This window comes from Lampris incognitus, chromosome 4 (genome assembly GCF_029633865.1).
Source record: "Lampris incognitus isolate fLamInc1 chromosome 4, fLamInc1.hap2, whole genome shotgun sequence".
Taxonomy (NCBI): Eukaryota; Metazoa; Chordata; class Actinopteri; order Lampriformes; family Lampridae; genus Lampris; species Lampris incognitus.
Window position 1 is genome coordinate 626,731 of NC_079214.1, and position 24,690 is coordinate 651,420.

Consider the following 24,690-nt stretch of genomic DNA (forward strand, 5'->3'; position numbering starts at 1 on the left):
CCTCCAGACTGACACAAAAAGGACTTCTACTGAGTCCTACCCCCTAACCCTCCTCCAGACTGACACACGGGACTTCTGCTGAGTCCTACCCCCTAACCCTCCTCCAGACTGACACACACAGGACTTCTGCTGAGTCCTACCCGTAACCCTCCTCCAGGCTGACACACACAGGACTTCTACTGAGTCCTACCCCCTAACCCTCCTCCAGGCTGACACACAAAGGACTTCTACTGAGTCCTACCCCCTAACCCTCCTCCAGATGGACACACACAGGACTTCTGCTGAGTCCTACCCCCTAACCCTCCTCCAGGCTGACACACACAGGACTTCTACTGAGTCCTACCCCCTAACCCTCCTCCAGACAGACACACACAGGACTTCTGCTGAGTCCTACCCCCTAACCCTCCTCCAGATGGACACACACAGGACTTCTACTGAGTCCTACCCCCTAACCCTCCTCCAGGCTGACACACACAGGACTTCTACTGAGTCCTACCCCCTAACCCTCCTCCAGATGGACACACACAGGACTTCTGCTGAGTCCTACCCCCTAACCCTCCACCAGACTGACACACACAGGACTTCTACTGAGTCCTACCCCTTAACCCTCCTCCAGACTGACACAAAAAGGACTTCTGCTGAGTCCTACCCCCTAACCCTCCTCCAGACTGACACACACAGGACTTCTACTGAGTCGTAGCTCCTAACCCTCCTCCAGGCTGGCACACACAGGCCTTCTACTGAGTCCTACCCCCTAACCCTCCTCCAGATGGACACACACAGGACTTCTGCTGAGTCCTACCCCCTAACCCTCCACCAGACTGAAACACACAGGACTTCTACTGAGTCCTACCCCTTAACCCTACTCCAGACTGACACACGGGACTTCTGCTGAGTCCTACCCCTTAACCCTCCTCCAGACTGACACAAAAAGGACTTCTACTGAGTCCTACCCCCTAACCCTCCTCCAGGGTGGCACATAGGACTTCTGCTGAGTCCTACCCCCTAACCTTCCTCCAGACTGACACACAGGACTTCTGCTGTGTCCAACCCCCTAACCGTCCTCCAGACTGACACACGGGACTTCTGTTGAGTCCTACCCACTAACGCTCCTCCAGGCTGACACACACAGGACTTCTACTGAGTCCTACCCCCTAACCCTCCTCCAGGCTGACACACACAGGACTTCTACTGAGTCCTAGCTCCTAACCCTCCTCCAGACTGACACACAGGACTTCTACTGAGTCCTACCCCCTAACCCTCCTCCAGGCTGACACACACAGGACTTCTACTGAGTCCTAGCTCCTAACCCTCCTCCAGACTGACACACAGGACTTCTGCTGAGTCCCGAGCATTATGCATGTATGACTGAATGGGTTGCAGGGGTATTTCTTTTTTCAATCATGATTGGAGTGAGGTCTTGGCCATGGTATCTACCTTAATGCCCGCTCACTGCCCACACCCACCCACTTTTCCCAGGTTCAAACGTTTTTTTTTTTTTTTTTGGTCTCTGAAAGCAGCAGGTACGAGCTGAAACAGTGAGTTCAGTTGCTCTTCAAACTTCACCATTCATATCCCTCACCCCACGCAGTGTTTAAGGTCATCACCCTTGTAATTTCACATTACATTACACTACATTACAATACATTACATTACAATCATTTAGCTGATGCTTTTATCCAACGCGACTTACAATAAGTGCATCATTTAACGTAGGAAATCAGGAAAGCTACTAGTCATCAGAGGTCATAAGTACATCTTCTCTCTAAACAAGCTTCTAAGAGCAAAACCAATGGTAAAGTAAAAGCGCTCGCAAGTAACAGGGTAGTAGTTCTTGAAGAGGTGAGTTTTCAACCTGCGCCGAAAGATGGGTCGCGACTCCGCTGTCCTGACATCAGTGGGGAGTTCATTCCACCACCGTGGGGCCAGGACAGAACAGAGCCGGGGCCGGGTCGATCGGCAGCAAGGGCCTCTGAGCGACGGGGCAACCAGGCATCCCGAGGCAGCAGAGCCAAGTGGTCGGGCGGGGGTGTGACACTTTTGTGACACTTTGTGACAATTTTTTTGGGAGGGGGGGTGTCAAGTCAAGTCAGTTTTATTTGTGTCGCCCAATATCACAAATTACAAATGTGCCTCAGGGGCTTTACAGCAACACAACATCCTGTGCTTAGACCCTCACATCAGATACGGAACAACTCCCTAAAACCTTTAACGGGGAGGAAACCAGGAAGAAAGCTCAGGCAGAGCAACAAAGGAAGATCTCTCTCCCAAGACGCACAATGTGCCATGATGCTGTGCTTACACAATTTACACAGTACAACACTGAGACAGGACTACACAATCATAATGGAATTATAAGATACTATAAAGAATATGATAAGGAGGAGGATGCAGAGCAGGGGCAGAATATTGACAGGGGCCAAATGGAGAAGAGGAAGAAGAGAATGGGGGTACATAATGGAAGAAATAAAGGATGTTGTTAAAAAAAGATTATAAAAACATTGGTGTGTGTACATGTTGTGTGCGTGTGTTTTTGTGTGTGTGTGTTGTGTGTGTGTGTGTTGTGTGCGTGTGTGCTGGTGTGTGTGTGCGTTGTGTGGGTGTGCTTGTGTGTATATGTGTTGTGTGTGTGCACTGCTGTGGTTACTGTTAACTAAGTTATTATCTTTATTATCATTAATGGCTTCTTGCTGTTACGGTTTTATTGTTATATGTTGTGGTAATTGTAGTTATTGTTTAACTCAATAAAATAATAAAATAATAATAATTAACCCAGCCACTGAGGATGCACAAGCCAGTGCATTCTTAGTGCCGGTCCCAAGCCCGGATAAATGGGGAGGGCTGCATCAGGGAGGGCAAAATCTTTGCCAAATCAAATATGCGGATCGATGTTTACGACGGGTGTTGGTAAACATCGGATCACAAAGAGCCACGCATATCAGTAGCCCTGACAACGACTCCTAGAGGATAAATTCTGAGTCTCATCACCAGCCAGTCAGACTAGCTTGGTCTAGTCAGAAAGGCAAGAACTGAGGAAGCCTCTTGGATGAGAGGCGGAACGTCTTCACGGATATACGTATACCAAGTCCAGTTGCACTTGATTCAACTCCTTTGGACTGTCGCAAAATGTTGACGTCAACTCATGACCCCGGTGGTTCCTACATCGCGATGGAAACACGACACTCGAGAGGGCCGACTACGGGGTAGTTCCGCTTGTAGTTCGCGCCAGCCTAGGAGTTCGTGTAGTTCTTCCTACGGAAAATCGCCTATAGTTTCCACCGGCACCCTGCTGGTTAACAGTACCGGTGGCAGTCGTTGGCAACCCGGGCCTCGACTGATTTCTTTCCCTCGATCCTGACTAGTCTCCCAGTTCCTGCCGCTGAAAAACATCCCCACAGCATTATGCTGCCACCACCATGCTTCACTGTAGGGATGGTATTAGCAAGGTGATGAGAGGTGCCTGGTTTCCTCCAGACGTGACGTTTGGCATTCAGGCCAAAGAGTTCAATCTTGGTTTTATCAGACCAGAGAATCTTGTTTCTCATGGTCTGAGAGTCCTTTAGGTGCTTTCTGGCAAACTCCAAGCGGGCTGTCATGTGCCTTTTACTGAGCAGAGGCTTCCGTCTGGCCACTCTACCATAAAGGCCTGATTGGTGGAGTGCTGCAGAGATGGTTGTCCTTCTGGAAGGTTCTCCCATCTCCACAGAGGAACGCTGGAGCTCTGTCAGAGTGACCATGGGGTTCTTGGTCACCTCCCTGACCAAGGCCCTTCTCCCCCGATTGCTCAGTTTGGCTGGGCGGCCAGCTTTAGTAAGAGTCCTGGTGGATCCAAACTTCTTCCATTTACGAATGACGGAGACCACTGTGCTCTTCGGGACCTTCAAAGCTGTAGACATTTTTTTGTACCCTTCCCCAGATCTGTGCCTCACTACAATCCTGTCTCGGAGGTCCACAGACAATTCCTTTGACTTCATGGCTTGGTTTCTGCTCTGACATGCACTGTCAACAGTGGGACCTTATATAGACAGGTGTGTGCCTTTCCAAATCATGTCCAATCAATTGAATTTACTACAGGTGGACTCCAATCAAGATGTAGAAACATCTCAAGGATGATCAGTGGAAACAGGATGAACCTGAGCTCAATTTTGAGTGTCATAGCAAAGGGTGTGAATACTTATGTACATGCAATATTTCAGTTTTTTTATTTTAAATAAATTTGCAAAAATTTCTACAAAACCTTTTTCGCTTTGTCAATATGGGGTATTGTGTGTAGATTGATGAGGGGAAAAAAAGGAATTTAATCCATTTTGGAATAAGGCTGTAACATAACAACATGTGGGGAAAGTGAAGGGGTGTGAATACTTTCCGGATGCACTGTATGTCTGCCAGGCAAGGATCCAACCGGCGTGCCAAGACCTTGGCTAGAAGCTTTACATCCGAGTTTAACAAACTTATTGGTCTCCAGCTGCCACATTCTTCGGTGTTCTTGTCTTTCTTAAGAATAAGCGAAATTGAAGCTTGGTTTAAGGTAGGGGGGAGGGATCCTCTTTCCATCGAATTGTTGAACATGTCTAATAATAAAGGGGCAATAAGGTGGGAAAACTTCTTGTAAAAGTCAACTGGAAATCCGTCTGGACTTGGTGTTTTGTTATTTTGTATAAATCCAAGACAATTGACTATTTCCTCTAGCTGTATAGGATTGTCCAGATCCCTCTTATTATTGTCATCTATAGTAGGGAAATCTAAAAAATCATCCATTATAGTCTGATTTAAAGGGGGTTCCGATTTATAGAGATTAGAGTAAAAAAAAAAAGAGAAGACAGAGTGTATTTCAGTTGGATCGGCAGTTAGGGATTGAGAGGAGTCATAGACTTGAGATATGAAGCGGGGGGCTGACTGACGTTTAAGTTGGAGTGCTAAAAAGGCGACTAGCCTTGTTGCCATATTCATAATATGTCCCTTCAGTACGTCTCAAGAGGTATTCTGCTTTGCTTGTAGAGAGCAAATCAAATTCAGACTGTAGTTTAACCCTTTTGATATACAGGTCTGGACTGGGAGAGTTGGAATACTCTATCTATGCTGAGAATTGCATCAATTAGCTCCTGATGTTTTTGTTTATTTTTCCTGGCTAGACGTATGCTGTACGAGATAATTTCTCCCCTTGTTGCTGCTTTTAAAGTTTCCCATAATAAAGAGGATGAAGTTGACTCAGTCTTGTTAATCTCAAGGAAGGCATTGATTCTTTTTGAGATAAAATCACAGAACTCCTCACTAGCTAGTAGTCCTGTATCAAATCTCCATTGGCTCTTAGCATTGGGTGCGAGTGCTAAATCCAAAATAAGTGGAGCGTGATCAGAAATAATAATAGCAGAATACTCAGTAGATTTCACAGCAGAGAGAAGAGCCTTGTCTACACAAAAATAGTCAATACGAGAATAAACTTGGTGTACCTTTGAGAAATAAGAGAATTCCTCTGTAACCGGGTGAAAAAAATGCCAGGGATCTATGCAGCCCAACTGACTCATGAGGGATGACAGTGTCTTTGACATGGCGGAGGGTGTGAGTGTTCTAGAGTGTGAGCAGTCAAGTTTAGGGTCTATCACTAAATTCATGTCCCCCCCTAAAATAAGACAGTGGGTATCCAAATTTAGAATATGGGAAAAAAGGGAAGTCATAAAATGTGGGTTGTCCCAGTTAGGGGCATAAACGCTGGCCAACACCACTGAAGTCTGATATAATGTACCACTTACTGTGATAAAATGCCCTCCGGGGTCAGAAATAATCTGTGTGGGGGAGAACTGGACACGTTTGTTAATCAAAATAGCAGCGCCCCTGGATTTGCTGTTAAGAGCTGAATAGAATATTTGCCCAATCCAGGGTTTGCGCATTCTGTTATGATCACTTACATGTAGATGAGTCTCTTGAAGGAAAGCGATGTCAGTGTTAAGCCCCTTAAGGTGTGAAAACACTCTGCATCGCTTTACTGCCCCCCCCCAATCCACGGACATTCCAACTCACCAGCCTCATAGAAGACCCATCTGTTCCTCTCTGAGGTGTACTTGGATTAGCCATTGATCACATCTAAAGCATTTAAGATAGAAGCAGGAATGAGGTGACCATCCTGGAAGCATCCTAGGGACATTAACATAGGATAAAAAACATGAAAAACCTCCCAGTGCATTGCAGTAATCAATATTCTCCCTCAAAAACAAAAACATAAATTTACACAGTGAATTAATTTGAAATCAATCAACAAATCATTTCCTAAGCGCGCCATAACAGAACCAGACGAGTTGCAGGATAGGATAGTACACAACAGATTTGCTATGCAGCGGATTTCCTCTCTCGACAGTCCAGAATGTACGCCATATGAACACTTTTAACGGTTAACTAGAGACATTGTAACAGGAATTGAAGAGCAGACAGAGATAGCGCGCCAGCCAAACTGATGATGTTTTAGGGAAGAGAGAAGAGAGAAAAAATAAAATCAAAGTAGAGAAGAGGAAAAAGGAAATAAAATCAGTGAAGAGACAAAAAACAGTGCAAGTTGTTAGTATGTAGCGAATTCGGGGGGGCAACCGCAGGAACTGCCGCGGCCGGGAAGCGAACCCGTATCGCCCGCACTGCAGGAGACATCGCTAACCGCTCGACTAAAGGGTCGGACTCGCCAGCCCGGCGGCCAGCGTGTCTACTTATCCATGCACGTTACAGCATGAAACAGCTCAGGAGTTACCTCTGTATCAGACTAGATATATACTCTGGCTAGATTGTACGTAGTAAAAGTAGCAGAACAATTAAAAATAATAGCAATTAACAACTGGAACTTTTTGAAAAAAAATCGAGAAATTTAAAAAAAATGAAATGAATTAAATTAGCCCACTAGGGGTGCTACAGTTCACGCAAAGAAAGCGATGGATTTCAGCATAGCCACATACACACGCCTTACATGGACAATTTGCTATGAAACAATGCGGAAATGCAGCAACGCAGAAACAGTGAACGCCGTGGGTGGGCCGTGCAGGCTAGATGGAAGCAGAAGTAAGCTGAACCCTTGTAAGCTGCACAAAGGCTGCACAATTTAAGCAAAGCCTCGGATCAAGAACGTCGGTGATATAAAACAATGGAGAAGATGATAAAGCAAGGACAATAAAACACTATCATATATAACATGTCGTTCAAACAGGGCATGCCTTAGGTTACTGCTCATATTCACCTAAGAGGCAACATACTAGAACTAACGTCCTCAGCCTGTTCGTGTCTTACCACCATTATGTTCGTGTCTTACCAGCAAGGAGAGAGAAAACAAAGACCCATATAAAGTCAAGTAAATCCGTGGCCATGACGCTTACTTAGCTTCAGTCGTACACGAGTTAGTATGTGTGTGTTTTTGGTAGAACTGCTCAGCTTGCTCCGGGGAGTCAAAGAACTGATCCACGCCGTTGAAGGTGACGCACAGCCGGGCAGGCTACAGCTTGCTGAGACGTACGCCTTTCCGACAGAGCGAGGGTGTCACCGCGGTAAAAGCGGCTCGCTTCCTCGCCACTGCAGCGCTGAAGTGCTCATAAAGCTTGGTGTTGTGGCCTCGACAGACCACACCGCGGTGTTCCTTTGCCCACTGCAGCACTCTCTTCTCTTTTCGGTGTATCGATGAGAGCGCACCATCACAGGGCGAGACCCTTGGCGAGGCTTCGGTCCGACGCTGCGATGGGCCCGGTCAAGACCAGGGCCGGATTCCGGCAGCGCCCCCCCCCCCAACGGCTTCCTTGAATAAATCTGTCGTGAATTTTCTCGAATCCTTGCCTTCAATACCCTCGGGCAGACCAGTAACTCTTGAGTTCTGACGCTTTTGTAACCGCTTATGTTCTTGCCCGGTGCGGGATTCGATACGACGTGAACTGCGCCACAAGGCGACGTCACTAACCGCTCGACTAAAAGCTCAGACCCGTTAGCTAGGGGACTAAGGGGTCTTATTAGTAGTTTACACTTTGAACGACAAGTCCGATCCTCCACAGCCGCTTGAAGTGTAGTTTGCTCTTCTGTCATCGAAGCCACCTTGGAGCGCAGCTGCACGACTCCTTGCTCCAGGCTCGTAATGTTGTCCGAGGGAGTCGAGAGGCGAGTTTCCGTCCCCGATAGAGGAGCAGAGGCGTGTTGGGCCACGGTTGTGCTAATGGACTCAAGATCTGAATGAATCGGGGCGAGAGCCTCGTTCGTCTTGGCTGTGAGTTCAGCAGTCCTGCTTTTCCTGGACTTTTCCAGCTCAGTGATCAGCGTCTCCAGCCTGAGAGGGCGCCCGGCCCGGCCCGGCTCGGCCCGGCCCGGCTCGGCCCGGCCCGGTTCGGCCCGGCCCGGTTCGGCCCGGCCCGGCCCGGTCGCCTTCTTGCTAACGTTAGCCTCGTCTTCGGAGAACAGTGTAGTCCGCTGCGCCTGACTTTTTCCGCTCGCTCGGGTTGATGTGGTCATTTTGATGCAAATTAGCTGATTAAATCAAACCGTTGCACTAAAGGTAGACTTTAAATACAGCCGTAATTAACAAAAATCGCTGACATTGTACGAGAGGCGAACACCACATGTCTTTCTTTCCACTACATCGTCCAACCGGAAGTCCCGGACAAAAGCTTTTTGATATGCATTGCCATGGTCATACATTGCACTGCTGAAATAAAGGGGAAGTTGGGGAAGAATAAAGATGGTGCTGCACACTGCCAGGAGACACGTAAACGCTGTGGACATAGTATCTGGAGAAGGTCCAGATGTTACACTGCGGTTAGGATTTGCATCAACTCAGACAACTGGGTCGAGAATGGACAATGTCTTGAATAGGATCACTAGGTGGACAATGTAAATACTATTGTGAAGTTCCTACATGCCAGAAGATGGCGGTAATGGCGGTTTAAACCCACTGAGGCAAATTTGTAAATTTTGATAATGAGCTATACAAATAAAATTGACTTAATGCAAGATTTCGGATGCCAACCGCCAATAAAAACCAACAAGAAGAGGTGGAAGGAGACACAACAGCTTTTATCCTGAAAATCGCACTCTGTGCATCACACGCCCCCACTACCTTTCAGAAGACTGAACAAGGAAGAACAAAAATCACCATGTTAATAAAAAAAGAAGTATTTTCATCAAACTAAATTTGTATGGTCATTATATACAAGGATCCTAAATATTACAAGTATAGTAATACCTGAGTGAAGGTTTTTACACAGACATCTGTCTTCACATTCTGTGTCCAACTGTGAACGAGCCCCTTCCTTATCTCATGCCTAATCAATCCTGGCCTTCTTAAATAATAAGAGATAAAAAAACAGATTTGTCCAAAATAAAATGTCTTTGAAGGCCTGACAATTCAGCACTGACCGTCCTCGGTGCGATAGTACCAGTGAAAGTACTCTCTCTGCTCTTCTGTCATGGAATCAAGCCCTGCTCTCCGTTCCTCATCATCCTTCAATACTTCAAACTCATCTGGCTCATGAGAGGCCCTTCTGGATCCTGTGAGAAGCAAATACAATTAGATACACGTCAAAGACATTGGCAAGTATACCTGTTTTGTGAAGGGACCGGCAGCAATAACGTCAAGGGTTGCAGATCATCTGTCATGCATACCAACACTTTCAACACTCAGTGTCAGAGATCATAAAAAAAATGGTGATATAATGGTCATTTCATAGTCCACATGTAACATTAACAGATGAACATCTGCTCTGGTCTGCCTGGACCAAAGTAGACCTCAGCAGATTTGGTGTCCATGACACATTTACACTGATCAGCCAAAACATCAAAACCACCTGCCTAATATTGTGTAGGTCCCCCTCATGCTGCCAAAACAGTTCTGAACCATCGATGCATGGACTCCAAAAGACCTCTGAAGGTGTCTTCTGGTATCTGGCACCAAGACGTTAGCAGCAGATCCTTTAAGTCCTGTAAGTTGTAAGGTGGGGCCTCCATGGATCAGACTTGTTTTTCCAGCACATCCCACAGATGTTTGATTGGACTGAGATCTGAGAAATTTGGAAGCCAAGGCAACACCTTGAACTCTTTGTCATTTTCCTCAAACCATTCCTGAACAGTGTGACAGGGTGCATTATCCTGCTGAAAGAGGCCACTGCCATCAGGGAATAGCGTTGCCATGAAAGGGTGTGCTTGGTCTGCAATGATGTTGAGGTAGGTAGAATGTGTTAACATAACATCCACATGAATGCCAGGACCCAAAGTTTCCCACTAAGACATTGCCCAGAGCGTCACACTGCCTCCGCTGGCTTGCCTTCTTCTCATAGTGCATCCTGGTGCCATCTCTTCCCCAGGTAAATGATGCAAACGCACCCGGCCATCCACATGATGTAAAATAAAACATGATTCATCAGACCAGGCCACCTTCTTCCACTGCTCCATGCGCCAGTTCTGCTGCTCATGTGCCTATTGTAGGTACTTTTGGTGGGGGATGGGTCATCATGGACACTGACCAGTCTGCAGCTACACAGTGCCATACACAGCAAGCTGTGATGCACCGTGTTCTGACACCTGTCTATCATAGCCAACATTAACTTTTTCAGCAATTTGAGCCACAGTAGCTCTTCTGTGAGATCAGATCAGATGAGCTAGCATCGCTCCCCATGTGCATCAGTGAGCCTTGGGCGCTCATGAGCCTTCTTCTGGTTCACTGGTTGTCCTTCCTTGGACCACTGTTGGTAGGTACTGACCACTGCATACCGGCAACACCCCACAAGACCTGTCGTTTTGGTGATGCTCTGACCCAGTCATCTAGCCATCACAATTTGGCCCTTGTCAAAGTCACTCAGATCCTTAGACTTGCCCATTTCTCCTGCTTCCAACACATCAACTTCAAGAAGTGACTGTTTACTTGCTGCCTAATATATACCACCCCTTGACAGGTGCAATTGTAACGAGATAATCAATGTTATTCACCTACCTGTCAGTGGTTTTAATGTTTTGGCTGGTCGGTGTATGTGCATGCATGTATGCATTTGGCAGTATCACATAAACAATGGCACACAAAGACTGAGGGAAATGTAGGCTTTTGATACACACTGGTACACTTGGAGTATGAAAGGAAAGGATTATGGACTGTTCATCCTCATACATGTATAAATGGAGGCTAAGTCTATGTCCACACTATCTCATCTCATCTCATCTCATCTCATCTCATCATCAGCTGCTTCTCCGGGGTCAGGTCACGGTCGCAGCAAACTAAGTGGAGCACTCCAGTCCCTCTCCCCCCAACAACGCCCTCCTGCTCCTCTTGGGGGATCCCAAGGCATTCCCAGACCAGATTGGACATGTAGTCCCTCCAGCAAGTTCTGGGTCTACCCCGGGGTCTCCTCCCAGTTGGACAAGCCCGGAAAACCTCCAAAGGAAGGCACCCAGGAGGCATCCTAATCAGATGCCCGCAAACACCCAACTGGCTCCTTTCGACGTGAAGGAGCAGCGGCTCTACTCTGAGCTCCCACTTGTCCACAGTGTCCACACTAACATGAGTACTTTTGAAAACGCATCTTTTTTTCTCAGTTTTGGCATTCCATCCACACTAAGCCAACATTTTTGACGGCCGAAAATATCTTCTTGAAAATGCTCTACAAAGTTTTGATTTGAAAAGGCCACCATATGGTTTGTATGGCAAAAACTGAGCTTTTGAAGATACTGATATGTGATTGTCATGTGATCCCAGATGAAGCTGCTGGCTCAAGTTGTGCGCACTTCAGCAGTTTGAGATTGTTTTGGCGTCCAATGCGAACGACAAACTTTTCCAAAACTAACTGAAGATGTTTGTGTGAATGGACAACTTTCAATCAGTTTTCCCCATGAAGATTGTGATTTCAAATTTCTCCAGATCACTGCTGGACATTTAAACAGTGTTCTGAGCAGCAGGACATCAAGTAGACGCATCGACTACTGGTCTCTGCAGGTGTGGGGTTTTATATTGAAATCAATAAACTTCTTCTTCTTCTTCTTCAAATCAGCTAGCACATGTGTGTTGTAGCCTATCATGTCCAATCACCTGAACTTGCTGGACCCCAGTGAGGTTTTACATGTATATCAAGGATATCTAAGGGAATATGGATGCACTTCAGCTTAGTTTGAATAACATTGAGAAGGGACTGCATATTCATTCAGTCAAAACATTCAGCACAGATCTTTCTATTAACTTGAACAAGTTTGTATAGCTGACATGATATGACATTGTGTGTTGATTCATGACAAAATAATGTGATTTACTCAAGCCATGTTGAATTCAAGTGATAATGTCAGAGTATTCAGAGGGGGTTATATAGCATCTCAAACTGTACATGTCATCAGATAAGATAAAATCTTGTTGACTTACTCAGCCTTTCCTGGCAAATGTCCCCTGCATCCAGAGACCTCCATTTTGAGCGTTTGCTCTTGTGAGACAGAATCACTCGCTTCCCATTTGTTGACAGCTCCAGCGAAGAATTCTGGCCAATCAGTCGGTCTCCCTCACAGTCCCACAGGAGCCAGCCTGTCCCATCTTTGGTTCCCTCACAGGAGATGGTCTGGACGGGGTCTCTGTGGTGGGCTGACAGACACCTGGATGTGCCCACGCACTTCATAAGTCTCTGGTTCCACCATATCCACTGTTGGAACACAGAGTCCAGACTGCACTTCTTCAGCAGAAGTGGACCTTCCACAACTGTGTCTTCCAAGCACAGGCTGTGATGTGTGTTGTGAACCAAGAAGCTGCTGGTCCCTTTAAATCATTAGCAGAGTTGGATTGTATTTCAGAATGTGCACGTGTAAGCTAGGTGCATTGATAAATAACCAGGAATCAGCTTCAGCTTATCTGAGTGAAGTGTTAACTCTACCTGTGAGGAGGACACACAGTATGATCCAGGCACAAAACATCTCTGAAGAGAGTAAATTTCAAGCTGTTGCTGCAATGTGAACACGAAAACATGAAGTCAACTTAAAAGAGCACAGCATTAGGTTCAGTCTGGGCCTGTACAGGACCAGCTCAGCAGTATGAGGTTATATCTCCTGCTCCTGACCTTTAAGGCCCTTAATCACCTCACTCCATATCTTTCTGAACTCCTTCATATCCACATGCCCTCCCGCACTCTCAGATCCTCTTCAGTTCTCCAACTCACTACCCCACTGGCCCGCTTGACTACCATGGGGTCTAGAGCCTTCAGTCATTCTGCCCCCCGCCTATGGCAGTCTCTCCCACAAGACATTCACAACATTGACTCTCTTTCAACCTTCAAATCCCATCTCAAAATGCATCTTTTCAAACTGGCATATTCAGTCTGATCCACACTTCATTGAGTTTTGTGCAGATGATGATTTTATACTTATCTGTTGTGTTAACTTGTTATTGTCTACCCTGCTTTGTTTTGATTTTATGCTGTCTGATACAGTGCTGTTTGTTTTACTGTGTTCTATAAGGTGTCCTTGAGTGCTCTGAAAGGCACCCAAAATAAAATGTATTCTTATTATTATTATTATTATTATTTCTTGTTTATAATTATTATTATAATTATTATAGTTATTATTTCTTTCGTGTGTATAGTTATTATTATAATAATAATTATTATTATTATTTATTTCATGTTCCCTCATCCTGTAGAGCCGGGTCCAAACTATGGACCTGAGGCACTATAGGGCAGATGTCACTTGATTGACAGTACTCGTCGTAATATGTGGGCTGTTCCAAGTAGGGCGATCTTCTGGACTGCATAGATGTTGATGTTGCCTGGGATACAGTTGGTTAACTTTTCCATTCCCTTCTTAATGAGTCCTAGAACTCCGATGACCACTGGTGTTATTTTGGTCTTCATACCCCACATCCTGTTGATTTCAATCTCCAGGTCTTTGTACTTGGTCAGCTTCTCTGTGACTTTCACTGATGTGTTTTTGTTTTGTTTTTTTTCGCATGGTATTGCCATGTCGATGAGCATGCACCTCTTTTCCTTCCTGTCCTTGATAACGATGTCAGGCTTGTTGGCTTTATCAGTGTGGATGAGCGTGTCCCAAAGGATAGTGACATCGTTGTTCTCAGTGACCATTTTTGGCTGATGTTCGGACCACTTCTCATTCATCTTGATCTTGTAACTCCTGCAGATCTTCCAGTGCATGTATGCTGCTGCCTTGTTGTGCCGGTACATGTACTCGGTCTTTGCCAGTTCCGGGCAGCCTGACACAATGTGGTCGATGGTTTCTTCGTACATTCCACAGATTCTGCATTTTGGGTCTTTTCCATCTTTGATGATGCGATGGTGATAGAATCTGGTTGCCAGGCTCTGGTCTTGTGCAGCGATTATTAGCCCCCCCCCCCCCATCTCTGCTTTCAGTCCGGTGCTCCTCAGCCACTGGTGTGTCTTTTGTTGGTCCACGTCTGCGTCTTTCATTCTTTTTGGGTTCCCGTGCATTGCTTTGTCCTCCCAGGTTTTTTGCAGTTGCTGCTGGCCATGGTGTTTTGCCTTCTGCTTCACTCGTTTGGCATAGATGGTAGTTGCCTCATTTTCTGTTGGTGGGGTTTCTAGGACATCAAGCTCTTTCTTGAATTGTGCAGTTTCTTTATTGATGGAGTAGATCTGATGTTTTACTATTCGGAGGAGTGGGTCATCTGTTTTTGTCAGGTATGCATCCAGCCCGATAATGGTAGTCTTGAAGGTCAGTTCGAGTTGAACTAGGCCTCGTCCTCCTGAAGCTCTTGGTAGGTACTGAAGTGTTAGGAACAAACATAAACATCCGCTGTCTGAGGAGCATTTATTGACTAATCCTTGAATGCTCTCTCACGGCACTTAACAATACCTTGGTGGCCGTCATGTACATGTTCCAATATCTAAGTTCTCATGCTCTGGGGCACCACAATCCTGATGTTGTACAACACTAGCCCTTGTGAAATTGTCAGGTGATCTCGGTGTGAATAGAAGGCTTTTACCTTTAGCAGTGAATCAGCAGAGAACTTAGGCCGCCCATCAGTCACGTAGTGTTTGACCAACTGCAAGCTTGCTGGGTGTGATGGGCCACGCCTCCCGGACAGCTTCCTTGTAAGCCTCAAGCTCACTGGTCAACTCTGCGATTTCCTGCGGAGCCGTAGTCTGAGGGTGTCTGGACAGGGTGTCCGCAATGATAAGCTGTTTCCCTGGAACATACTCAGCAGTAGGGTTATACTGCATCATACGAAGTAACAGTCTCTGACATCTCATCGGTCTTTGTTGTTGATGAGTGGAATGAGTGGTTTGTGATCACTCTGTAATGTGAATTAATCTAGACCATACAAATATCTTGTAAATTTTTCACATGCCCAGACTGCAGCAAGACATTCTTTTTCTATTTGCGCATAACGCTTTTCCGCATTAGTCAGTGTTCTGGAACAGTGTGCTACTTGTTGTGTTCAGTTATCCAGTTACCCTGTATTACATTGAGTTTTATACTACCAACCGCTAGAGGGCGCTGTATTCTTAGGTCACTAGTAACAGCAGGTTAGGTTGACTCTTTGAATGTTGTTGTTAGTTGCTGCTGAGAACCTGTCGGAGCATGTTGGAAGCTGACGGTCTGCCTTGCAATTCTTTTGGTGAAGTTTATTAAGCAATACGTCGTGTGGTTATTCTACCAAAGAATATAACACTACTGGTCTTATTGTCCATCATGTCTGCAGTAGAACCCCACCCAACCATAGCTACTGACATCAGCACTGACAATAGTGTGTTTTTTACATCAAAGAATGCTAACTCAGGGGCCTTCGTAACGAGCTTTTTTTGCTTTCTTACAGGCCTCCTCCTGCACTGCACCCCAAGTCCACATTAATTCAGTCTTAAGCAGGTCAGTTAAGGGCTTTGTGACATCAGACAGGTGTGAGAGTGACCTGCCTAGGTAGTGAATCATGCCCATGTATCAATTTTAAAGTTCACAAGGATACCATGTAATGGCAGTTTTACTGTCCATGCGTCATTGGAATCATTCACCGGAGTGATTTATCCGAGAAATGGAGCCTGCGCTGCTGGTCACCGTCTGTCCGCGCACTGACCTCGTTGACGATGCGTGAACGGCACACTGCAGCAAAATGTCCCATCTTTTTACAAGCGTGCCGTTCAGCATTCGTCGCAGGGCGTCTGTCTCCTTTTGCATGCGTAACGGGGGCAGCCCTATGCTGTTCTATGCTGGTCAGCCTGCTGCACGCCCGTCACTCTCATCAGTAGCTCTGCGTTGTGTTCTATTTTCGGTGGGGTCCCAGGTGTTGTGGGGGCCCTCAGTTTCTCATCATCATCATCATCATCATGATCAAAGAAGGAGGAGGGGACACACAGGACTCTATTTGGCCCACCTTGCCATTTATTTTGGTTTCAAACTCTTCGACAAACGTCCAGTCCTCCAGCGGGAGCGGTGTTTCTTACGGACGTGGGGGTCGAAGTTCAACCATTACCCGGACTTCACTCGTGTGCGTTAGAAGGAGAAACCGTCCACGGGACTCCGATGTAAGAAAGGATAAACAAGTATTTTATCCCACAGCTTGCAGTATCTTCTTACAGGGATACTCAAAGTTACGTTCTCCTCAACCAGCAAAAAAAAAACTGTCCTACGGTAAGAAACACGTGTGGCTCGGCTCGATTGCTGCTTGAGACTCCTCCCACAAAACAAAATGGCCTCTCCCGCGTTCCCTCTTCCGTGTACCCACAAGACCTCTCTCTTAAAGCGACAGTACACGTATATGACGGTCGTTGTAAAACATACATAAAAGTAAATAATGACATAAAATAAAATGTAGTAAACACAAATAACAGCACACAGACAGGATTTGGTGATATTTCATACTCAAACAAAATAAAATAAAAACATTAATTTTAACCTGGTTACATTCACCCCTCCTGAAATTCACCAACATCCTGACAGCAGGATAAAAAGAGAAAGAGGAAAGGAAAAGCCCATCACTGACTACTGGCACAAGTGAAAAGAAGGACCTAGTCCTCCAGTCAACTTAGGAGCTACCTCGGTTACGAGGTTCAGAAAATAATGAGGTTGATCAAGTCTCAGAATTCCCTTAGATCAATGTGACGCCTGATACGCCACACCATGCACTTGGCCCAAAACAACCCTGTCTGATAGACACCTAATAACTCACATTAAACTAGTTTGAATGACTCCAACCTCCATCAAAGTTCAAACCCTCACACTCCGTAGAAATGGCATCTGAGCCATAGATTCTATTAACCTGTTCACTGACCTCACCACCCTCCCTGTGCGTGTCCTAACCCGACCATCGCTCTCTACTTGTGTGCGTGAGACAGTGCGAGCTGCAACATCTGTATCGAGTGGGTGTGGTGCTTCTGTGTGCGAATCAGTGTGAGATATAACACCTACATCGAGTGAGTGTGATGCCTCTATGTGTGGTGCATGTGTGTTGTGTGGTGCGTGTGTGTTGGGTGGAGACTGAGCAGTGGCCCCCACAGGACTGACTACCAGACTAGACGGAATGAACTCTTCCGCTTCTGCCCACTCAGATCTAGGCGAGTCTCCAAGTGATGAGACTGCTAGCCCCACTGCATCCCCTGAGACCGTCAGGACATCTGCACTGTCCTCCTCATCGGACTCTGCGCAGTCAAACAACTGACTGGTTATACTGGACTCCTCACCCTGATCTAACTCAGGAAGGGGCAAGAAGTTGACCTCCAACAAACGGTTCCTGTGCACCACCCTGGTGTGCCCCTCTGCATCCTGAATCTTGTAGACGTGGATATTGGGGTTGACACCGACAACCGTGTACACTCCGTTCTCCCATTTGTCAGCCAACTTTCTCTTCCCTCGCTCACTCTAGTTCGCAACCAAAACACGATCCCCGACAGACAGGACAGTGCCCTTGGCATGTCTGTTATACTGTCGCGCCTGATGCTGCTGCTCAGCCGTGGAGTGCTTCTGAGCGATCTCCATTGCACTCCTTAGACAGGAAAGCAGAGACTGAGCATAAGAGTCATAATCAACAACGTGAGGGTCATGCAAAACCTGCCTGAACATAACATCCACCGGCAGTCTTGGGACACGCCCATACATCAGGAAGAAAGGCGCGTAACCCGTGGTCTCGTGAACAGTGGCATTGTACGCGAGCGTGAGAGAATGGATCTGCTGAGGCCACTGTTGCTTCTGCTGAAGCGGAAGGGAACGGAGCATATTCCCCATCGTGCGATTAAACCGCTCTGTCCCGCCATTACCCATAGGATGGTAGGCCGTCGTGTGGGACTTCGCTACACCCGCCAACCTGAGAAGCTCTGCAGTCAGGTTGCTCTCAAAGTTTGTGCCCTGGTCAGAATGTATTCTCTCCGGAAACCCGTAAACACAGAATACATGATCCCAGAGTTTCTTGGCGACCTGCTTCGCTGTCTGATTGGCGCAGGGGAACGCGTGAGCAAGCTTAGTGAAGTGGTCAGTAGCCACTAGGACATCGACCGACCGCTGCTTACTGTCCTCAGCGGACCAGAAATCCATACACACAAGCTGCATCGGTGCGGAGGTTTTAATGCTCTCCAGGGGCGCGCAAGCAGCTGGCTCTGGGGTCTTCCCAAACACACATCTCCGACAGCATCTGACATATGCTCTGATATCCCTCTCCATGTCAGGCCAATAAAAACGCTGCCTTGCAAGAGAGAGAGTACGGTCCTGGCCCTGATGACCAGCGTGATCGTGGATGCCAGACAGTGCCTTGTCTTTCAGACTCAGAGGTAAAACATACTGAGACCTCCTCTGCTTGGACACTGGGTCCTTTGTCACCCTGTACAAGACACCATCATTGACTTCCAACTTCTCCCACTGTTTCAGCAGCCTGAGGACCTTCTGGTCAGCACCATGCCTCTCACGTCTCGATGGCCGCTTCCGAACAGCGACAAAGGGCAACACCTTGGAGATGCAGGGGTCCTGCTCCTGACTCAACCTGAGCTCCTCGGTGGATAACATTGGCAGTGTATCCTGACCACCCGACAGATGCTGAACGTGCTGGACCAAACTGAGTGCTGTGAATACTGATGCATCAGGCCAGTCACATTTGGCTTGACAAAAAGCCCTGACCTCAGCTGCATCACAAGCAAACCCAGATCGCGCACTACTCACTGTTTGGGACTGGCAACTGAGTCTGAAAACATCCTGCACAGAGTCCCCCTCAACCCCGTCGGCTTCCTGAACAAGGGCCGGGTAGGGCTCCCTAAGTAGCCTCTGACTGACGGGCTTGGAAAAAGGGTCGCGACTCAAGGCATCCGCCACCACGTTTTTCTTCCCTGGCAGGTGTTTGAGATCGAAAGTGTAAGACGCCAACTTAGACACCCAGCGGATCTCACACGCGTCAAGCTTCGGCTTCGTTAGGAGATAAGTCAGCGGATTATTATCTGTCCAAACGGTGAAGCTTTGACCCTTCAGCCAGTGGCTGAACTTTTCACAAACACTCCACTTCAGCGCCATGAACTCCAGTCTATGAGCTGGATACTTCCGCTGTGAGGCACTGAGGGACTTGCTTGCAAAACCAACAGGTCTGGCCTTGGACTCTCCTCGGGGCACTTGAGACAGCACCGCGCCGAGTCCGTCCAAAGACGCATCGACCGACAAAATGAAAGGCACCTCAAAGTCTGGATGCAATGTGTGTATCCTGTGACCTCGCCACAGTCCAGAGAGTCCCTGGAGAAGATGTCATGGTACTCGGTGAGCAGCTGAGTGAGCTGGGACTTGCATGCCTCACTAACCTGACAGGAGCTGAGGTCAATGTCACTGAGTCCGAGCTCTGACAAACTCCTAGCCGGCTGGACAGGGGGACAGGCACTATCTGTGGCGTTGGACTCATGCCTCCCTGCAACTGATTGCAGTCCCTGGAAAACATTAAAGTCCTCAATCGCCAAGCATGGAAACACATCAGCCAATTTGCAGTTCCTTTTCAGTGTGATGGCTTTGTCAGATGGATTGACAACAGTCATGGGTACCCACCTATCACCCCAGAGCGGTGTGACAAGTCGACCTACGAGGACACTGCGTGGCATGGCCTTGGAGTCTGTCGGCTCCACAACAACAGTGCTTCCAGCTGACATAGGCACCTTAGCAGGAAGTCTGCCCCAGACTAAGTGCTCGTGCCTCGGTAAGAGTGTCACGTCCTGGGTGAGCTTAACAGTACCTATCTTCTCAGGAACTGCACCACCCCTCCAGCGCTCTACATTCGTGAACATGGACAAGAACTGTTCAACGTCAGGACTAGACGGATGTTCCTGTCTGGACGCGATGTCCCAGTACTCAGTACCACTCTTGAGTACATGGGCCACATGTTTAATGACGTTTGTGCCGACTATCAGATCATCATGCTGACCGGGCACGACCAGAGTGGGTATGACAAAGGAAATACCATAAAGCTGCATGTTGAGGTCATAAAAACCATCAGGCCTAGTCTCCAGACCACCGCAGCCAATCAAGACAATGTTCTCTTCAGGCTGCTGCTTCTCAGGTAAAACACCCCCAGAGCGGAGCTTCTCTACTGCATTTTCACTGATACTGCATGACATAGAGCCAGTATCCAACATGCCATTAAGCTGCACAATCTGGTTGACAAGAACAGGAGCATAGAACAAGTCACTGAAAGCCTGAATCCTCTGTGTCTGTTGTGGTTACACCGCCCCGAGCTGCCTCCCCGGCACGTTCAAGCCACTCCCCCAGCTCGGACGTGCCGGAAACATCCGAGCGCTCGGCTCGCGCTCTGAGGAGACGAGCGCTGCACTGCACCAGGTGTTTGCCATCATCCATCAGGCACACCTGTGGCAATCAGGCAGTCTTCTACAAGAAGCCTCCCAGAACGTCTCTCAGTGCTTCGACGTACTGAACCCTGCGGTGAAGTTCTGATAAGCCCTCCAGCGTTCCTTGCTTTCTGTTTATTCCCCAGTGTCTTATCTTCGTGTCTCTGTTTCCTCCCAAGACTCTCCCTCCGCGATTTCCACGGCTCCCCGCGTCTCCCTCGTCCCCAGCGACCTTCACGTTTCTCCCCGGACCTCTCCTGCGATCTCCCCCCTTGTCCCTCTACCTGGACCCCTCCTTTCGGACTCGACTTCCCGGATCTCGAACCTGGACTTTCTCGGACAACCCCTCTTGGATCACGGACTGGACTTTCTCGCCAGGTGCTCGCACATTTCTTCAACACCTCCTGGTCATTTACATACCGCACCACACATTGGCTAAAAACACTCACACATAGTTAGACACGCAAACCACGGGACACCACACATAGTTTATTCACACATCCCACTAACAGAACGCCTTTTTTCACCATACATTTCCCCCCCACAATAAAACCCCCCTTTGTAGACTTGGAAGTCATCTCGTGTCTGTCTGTCTTGGGTTTCGCCACACGGGTCAGGTTCTGGTGCGCGAGCATAACAGAACGTCGAAGCCATTATGGACCCAGGCAAACCCAAGGAGCGGACGGTCCCTGTGACGCCCCTGAGCCCCGTCCCCCTAGAGGCAGTAGTAAGAAGTCACAGTTGCCAACTTGCCTCTCTCTGCTCAGAGCTTACTACTGCCTTCACCCGTGTCACCGGAGAGATCAGCGATCTTCAGTCCGGCTCCCAGGCCGCGACGAGCACGTTAGATGCCCTCACCGCGCAGATCGCTGCACTCTCCACAGCGGTCTCCAGGATGAGCGACTGCCCTGGCCTCGGTCTCTGCCCCCAGCTCGGCCTCCGGTTTCCCCGTTCCTGGTCCCGACGTTCCCCCTCCGAGTCAACCCCCACTGGACCCCCGGTGCGAGCCTAACCTCCCCTGCCCCAAGGCCTTCGGTGGGGAGTTCGAGCTGTGCAGGGGTTTCCTTGGTCAGTGTGAGCTCCTGTTCAAACACCAGCTAGGTATAGGACAGGAGAGACCAAGGTAGCCCTTGTCATGTCCCTCCTCACCGGCAAAGCCCTCAGCTGGGCCATAGCGGCGGTAGGCCATACCGAGCAGCTCGCCTCGGACTATGGTGCCTTCCGCCGCGAGTTCAATCTGGTGTTCGACCACCCAGCTGACGGGCAGGACGCTGCCGGCCGCCTCCATTCCATCCAACAGGGAGCCAGGTCGGTGGCAGAGTATTCCCTGGAGGTAAGGATACTCGCGGCAGACAGTGGGTGGGATGACACTGCGCTCAAGAGCGCGTACAGGAGGGGGCTGAGCGAGCCCATCAAAGATCTTATCGTTCGGGACCGCCCTGCCTCCTTCAACGAGCTCGTCGCCCTCCAGATGGACGAACGGCTGCGGGAGCGGCGCCAGGAACGCGTCCCGTGGGCTCTCTCCACCCTCACACTCCCCCTCGCAACCCTGGGTGGCTTCTGGATCCAGGCCGGAGGAGGAGCCCATGCAGTTGGGTCGGTCACGGCTCCCGCTGGAAGTTAGGGAGCAGAGGATGCATGGCCACCTCTGCCTCTACTGCGGGAGGTCGGGCCACTATATCAAGGCCTGCCCGACTCGCCCAAAAAGACCCGGCTCACTAGTGAGTCTGACGACCCTTCCTCAGCCCCAGCCCAAGAAGGAGCACAACCACCTTTTTCCGGTCACTCTCACCTGGGGTAACCGCTCACTGTCTGTTGGTGCACTCCTGGATTCGGGGGCGGACGAGTGTTTGATGGACACCTCGCTGGCCCGGCAGGCCGGCATTCCACTCGTCCCCCTAGACACACCCCTCACAGCCCAAGCCCTAGATGGACGTTCACTGTAAAATCACACACAGCACTGCTTCCCTCACTCTTTCGGGTAATCACGTGGAAGCTATCCGTTTCTTGGTTTTGCGCGCCCCTGGTGTTAGGAAGACCGTGGTTGGAACGGCACGATCCCTACATCTCTTGGTCTACTGGGCGGATTTTGGGTTGGAGCGTTGCGTGTCATGCCAACTGCCTTCGCTCCGCCCACTCCCCGTCCAGCGGCCTCAGACCCGTGCCTCCTCCCACGGATCTCACTGGTGTTCCTTCCATTTATCACGATTTAGCCCCTGTATTTAGTAAAGAGAGTGCACTTTCCCTCCCCCCTCACCGTCCCTATGATTGTGCCATAGATCTCTTTCCCGGGGCCGCCCTTCCCACCGGTCGGTTGTATAACCTCTCCATCCCAGAGAAGGAGGCTATGCGCAATTATATCAGAGTCCCTGGCCTCAGGAATCATAAGGCCCTCGTCTTCCTCGGTGGCGGCGGGCTTCTTTTTTGTGGCAAAGAAGGAGGGCAGCCTGAGGCCTTGCATAGATTATCGAATGTTAAATAATATCACGGTGAAAAATAAATACCCACTCCCCCTTATGAGTTCCACGTTCGAGCCACTCACTCACGCCACGGTGTTCACGAAGCTGGACCTGCGCAGCGCGTACCACCTGGTGCGCATCCGGGAAGGGGATGAATGGAAGACGGCCTTCAACACCCACCTAGGGCATTTCGAGTACCTCGTTATGCCCTTCGGCCTCACCAACGCCCCGGCCGTCTTCCAGGCATTGGTCAACGACGTGCTCCGGGACATGCTGAATATGTTCGCGGTGGTGTACCTGGATGACATACTCGTGTTCTCCAGGACTGAGGAACACCACCAGCATGTCCGCCTGGTCCTCCAACGGCTGCTGGAGAACAGGCTCTTCGTGAAAGCCGAGAAGTGCGTGTTCCACTCCGCCTCCGTGGAGTTCCTTGGCCACATCGTGGAGAAGGGGCTCGTCCGCACTGACCCCAGGAAGACCCGAGCGGTGGAGGAGTGGGCACGGCCCACCAACAGGACGCAACTCCAGCGCTTCCTGGGGTTTGCAAACTTCTACCGGCGCTTCATCAGGGGGTTCAGCCGTGTGGCCGCCCCCCTCACTGCACTCACCTCCAACCTCCGCCCCTTCTCCTGGACCTCGGAGGCGGAAGCCGCCTTCTTGGCCCTGAAGAGGCTGTTCACAACGGCTCCGGTGCTCGCCCACCCGGACCCGTGCAGACAGTTCATCGTGGAGGTGGACGCATCGGAGCCGTCCTCTCCCAGCGGTCGGAGGAGGACCAGAAGATCCACCCGTGCGCCTTCTCCCGGCGTTTCAGTCCTGCGGAGAAGAATTATGACATCGGCAACAGGGAGTTGCTGGCCGTCCACGCCGCCCTAGAGGAGTGGAGACACTGACTGGAGGGAGCAGGGCAGCCGTTCATCGTATGGTCCGATCACAAAAACCTGACCTACGTACGGACGGCTAAGAGGCTCAACCCCAGGCAGGCGCGCTGGGCTCTTCTTCAGCCGGTTCGACTTCACCCTCACCTACCACCCGGGCACCAAGAACGTCAGGGCAGACGCCCTCTCCCGTCTGTTTCCCGAGGGGTCCCCTGACGCTCCAGACACCATCCTTCCCCCGGCCCGGGTGGTGGGCGCCGTCACCTGGGCCATCGAATCAGTGGTGAGAAGGGCCCAGCGCGCCCATCCCGACCCAGGCAATGGACCCCGGAACCGGCTATTTGTGCCTCCCTCTGTCCGGCCCCAGGTGCTGGAGTGGGGCCACTCCAGCCATCTTGCCTGCCACCCAGGTGTCTACCGAACGGCGGCCTTCATCCGCAGGGGTTTCTGGTGGCCCACCATGGAGGCAGACACCAGAGTTCGTGGCAGCCTGCACCACCTGCGCCCGCAGCAAGGCTCTCCAGCAGGTCTCCTGCGCCCCCTTCCTGTCCCCGGCCGACCTTGGTCCCACATTGCCTTGGACTTTGTAACTGGCCTCCCCGTGTCCCAAGGCAA

At 49.4% G+C, this 24,690-nt stretch overlaps 1 protein-coding gene across 1 annotated transcript in view; it reads right to left on the reverse strand.

The window, feature by feature from the left end:
- si:cabz01068815.1 (solute carrier family 51 subunit beta) overlaps positions 1-14,959 on the reverse strand; it is a 68,158-nt gene extending 53,199 nt beyond the window's left edge. The window contains exons 1-4 of the mRNA XM_056278457.1: positions 14,924-14,959; positions 12,846-12,914; positions 12,347-12,730; positions 9,367-9,498 (exon numbers count right to left, since the gene is read on the reverse strand). Of these exons, the coding sequence (XP_056134432.1) occupies positions 9,367-9,498; positions 12,347-12,730; positions 12,846-12,885 (556 nt within the window). The 5' untranslated portion in view covers positions 12,886-12,914; positions 14,924-14,959. The remainder of the gene's footprint in view (positions 1-9,366; positions 9,499-12,346; positions 12,731-12,845; positions 12,915-14,923) is intronic.
- Between the last annotated feature and the right edge of the window lie 9,731 nt (positions 14,960-24,690).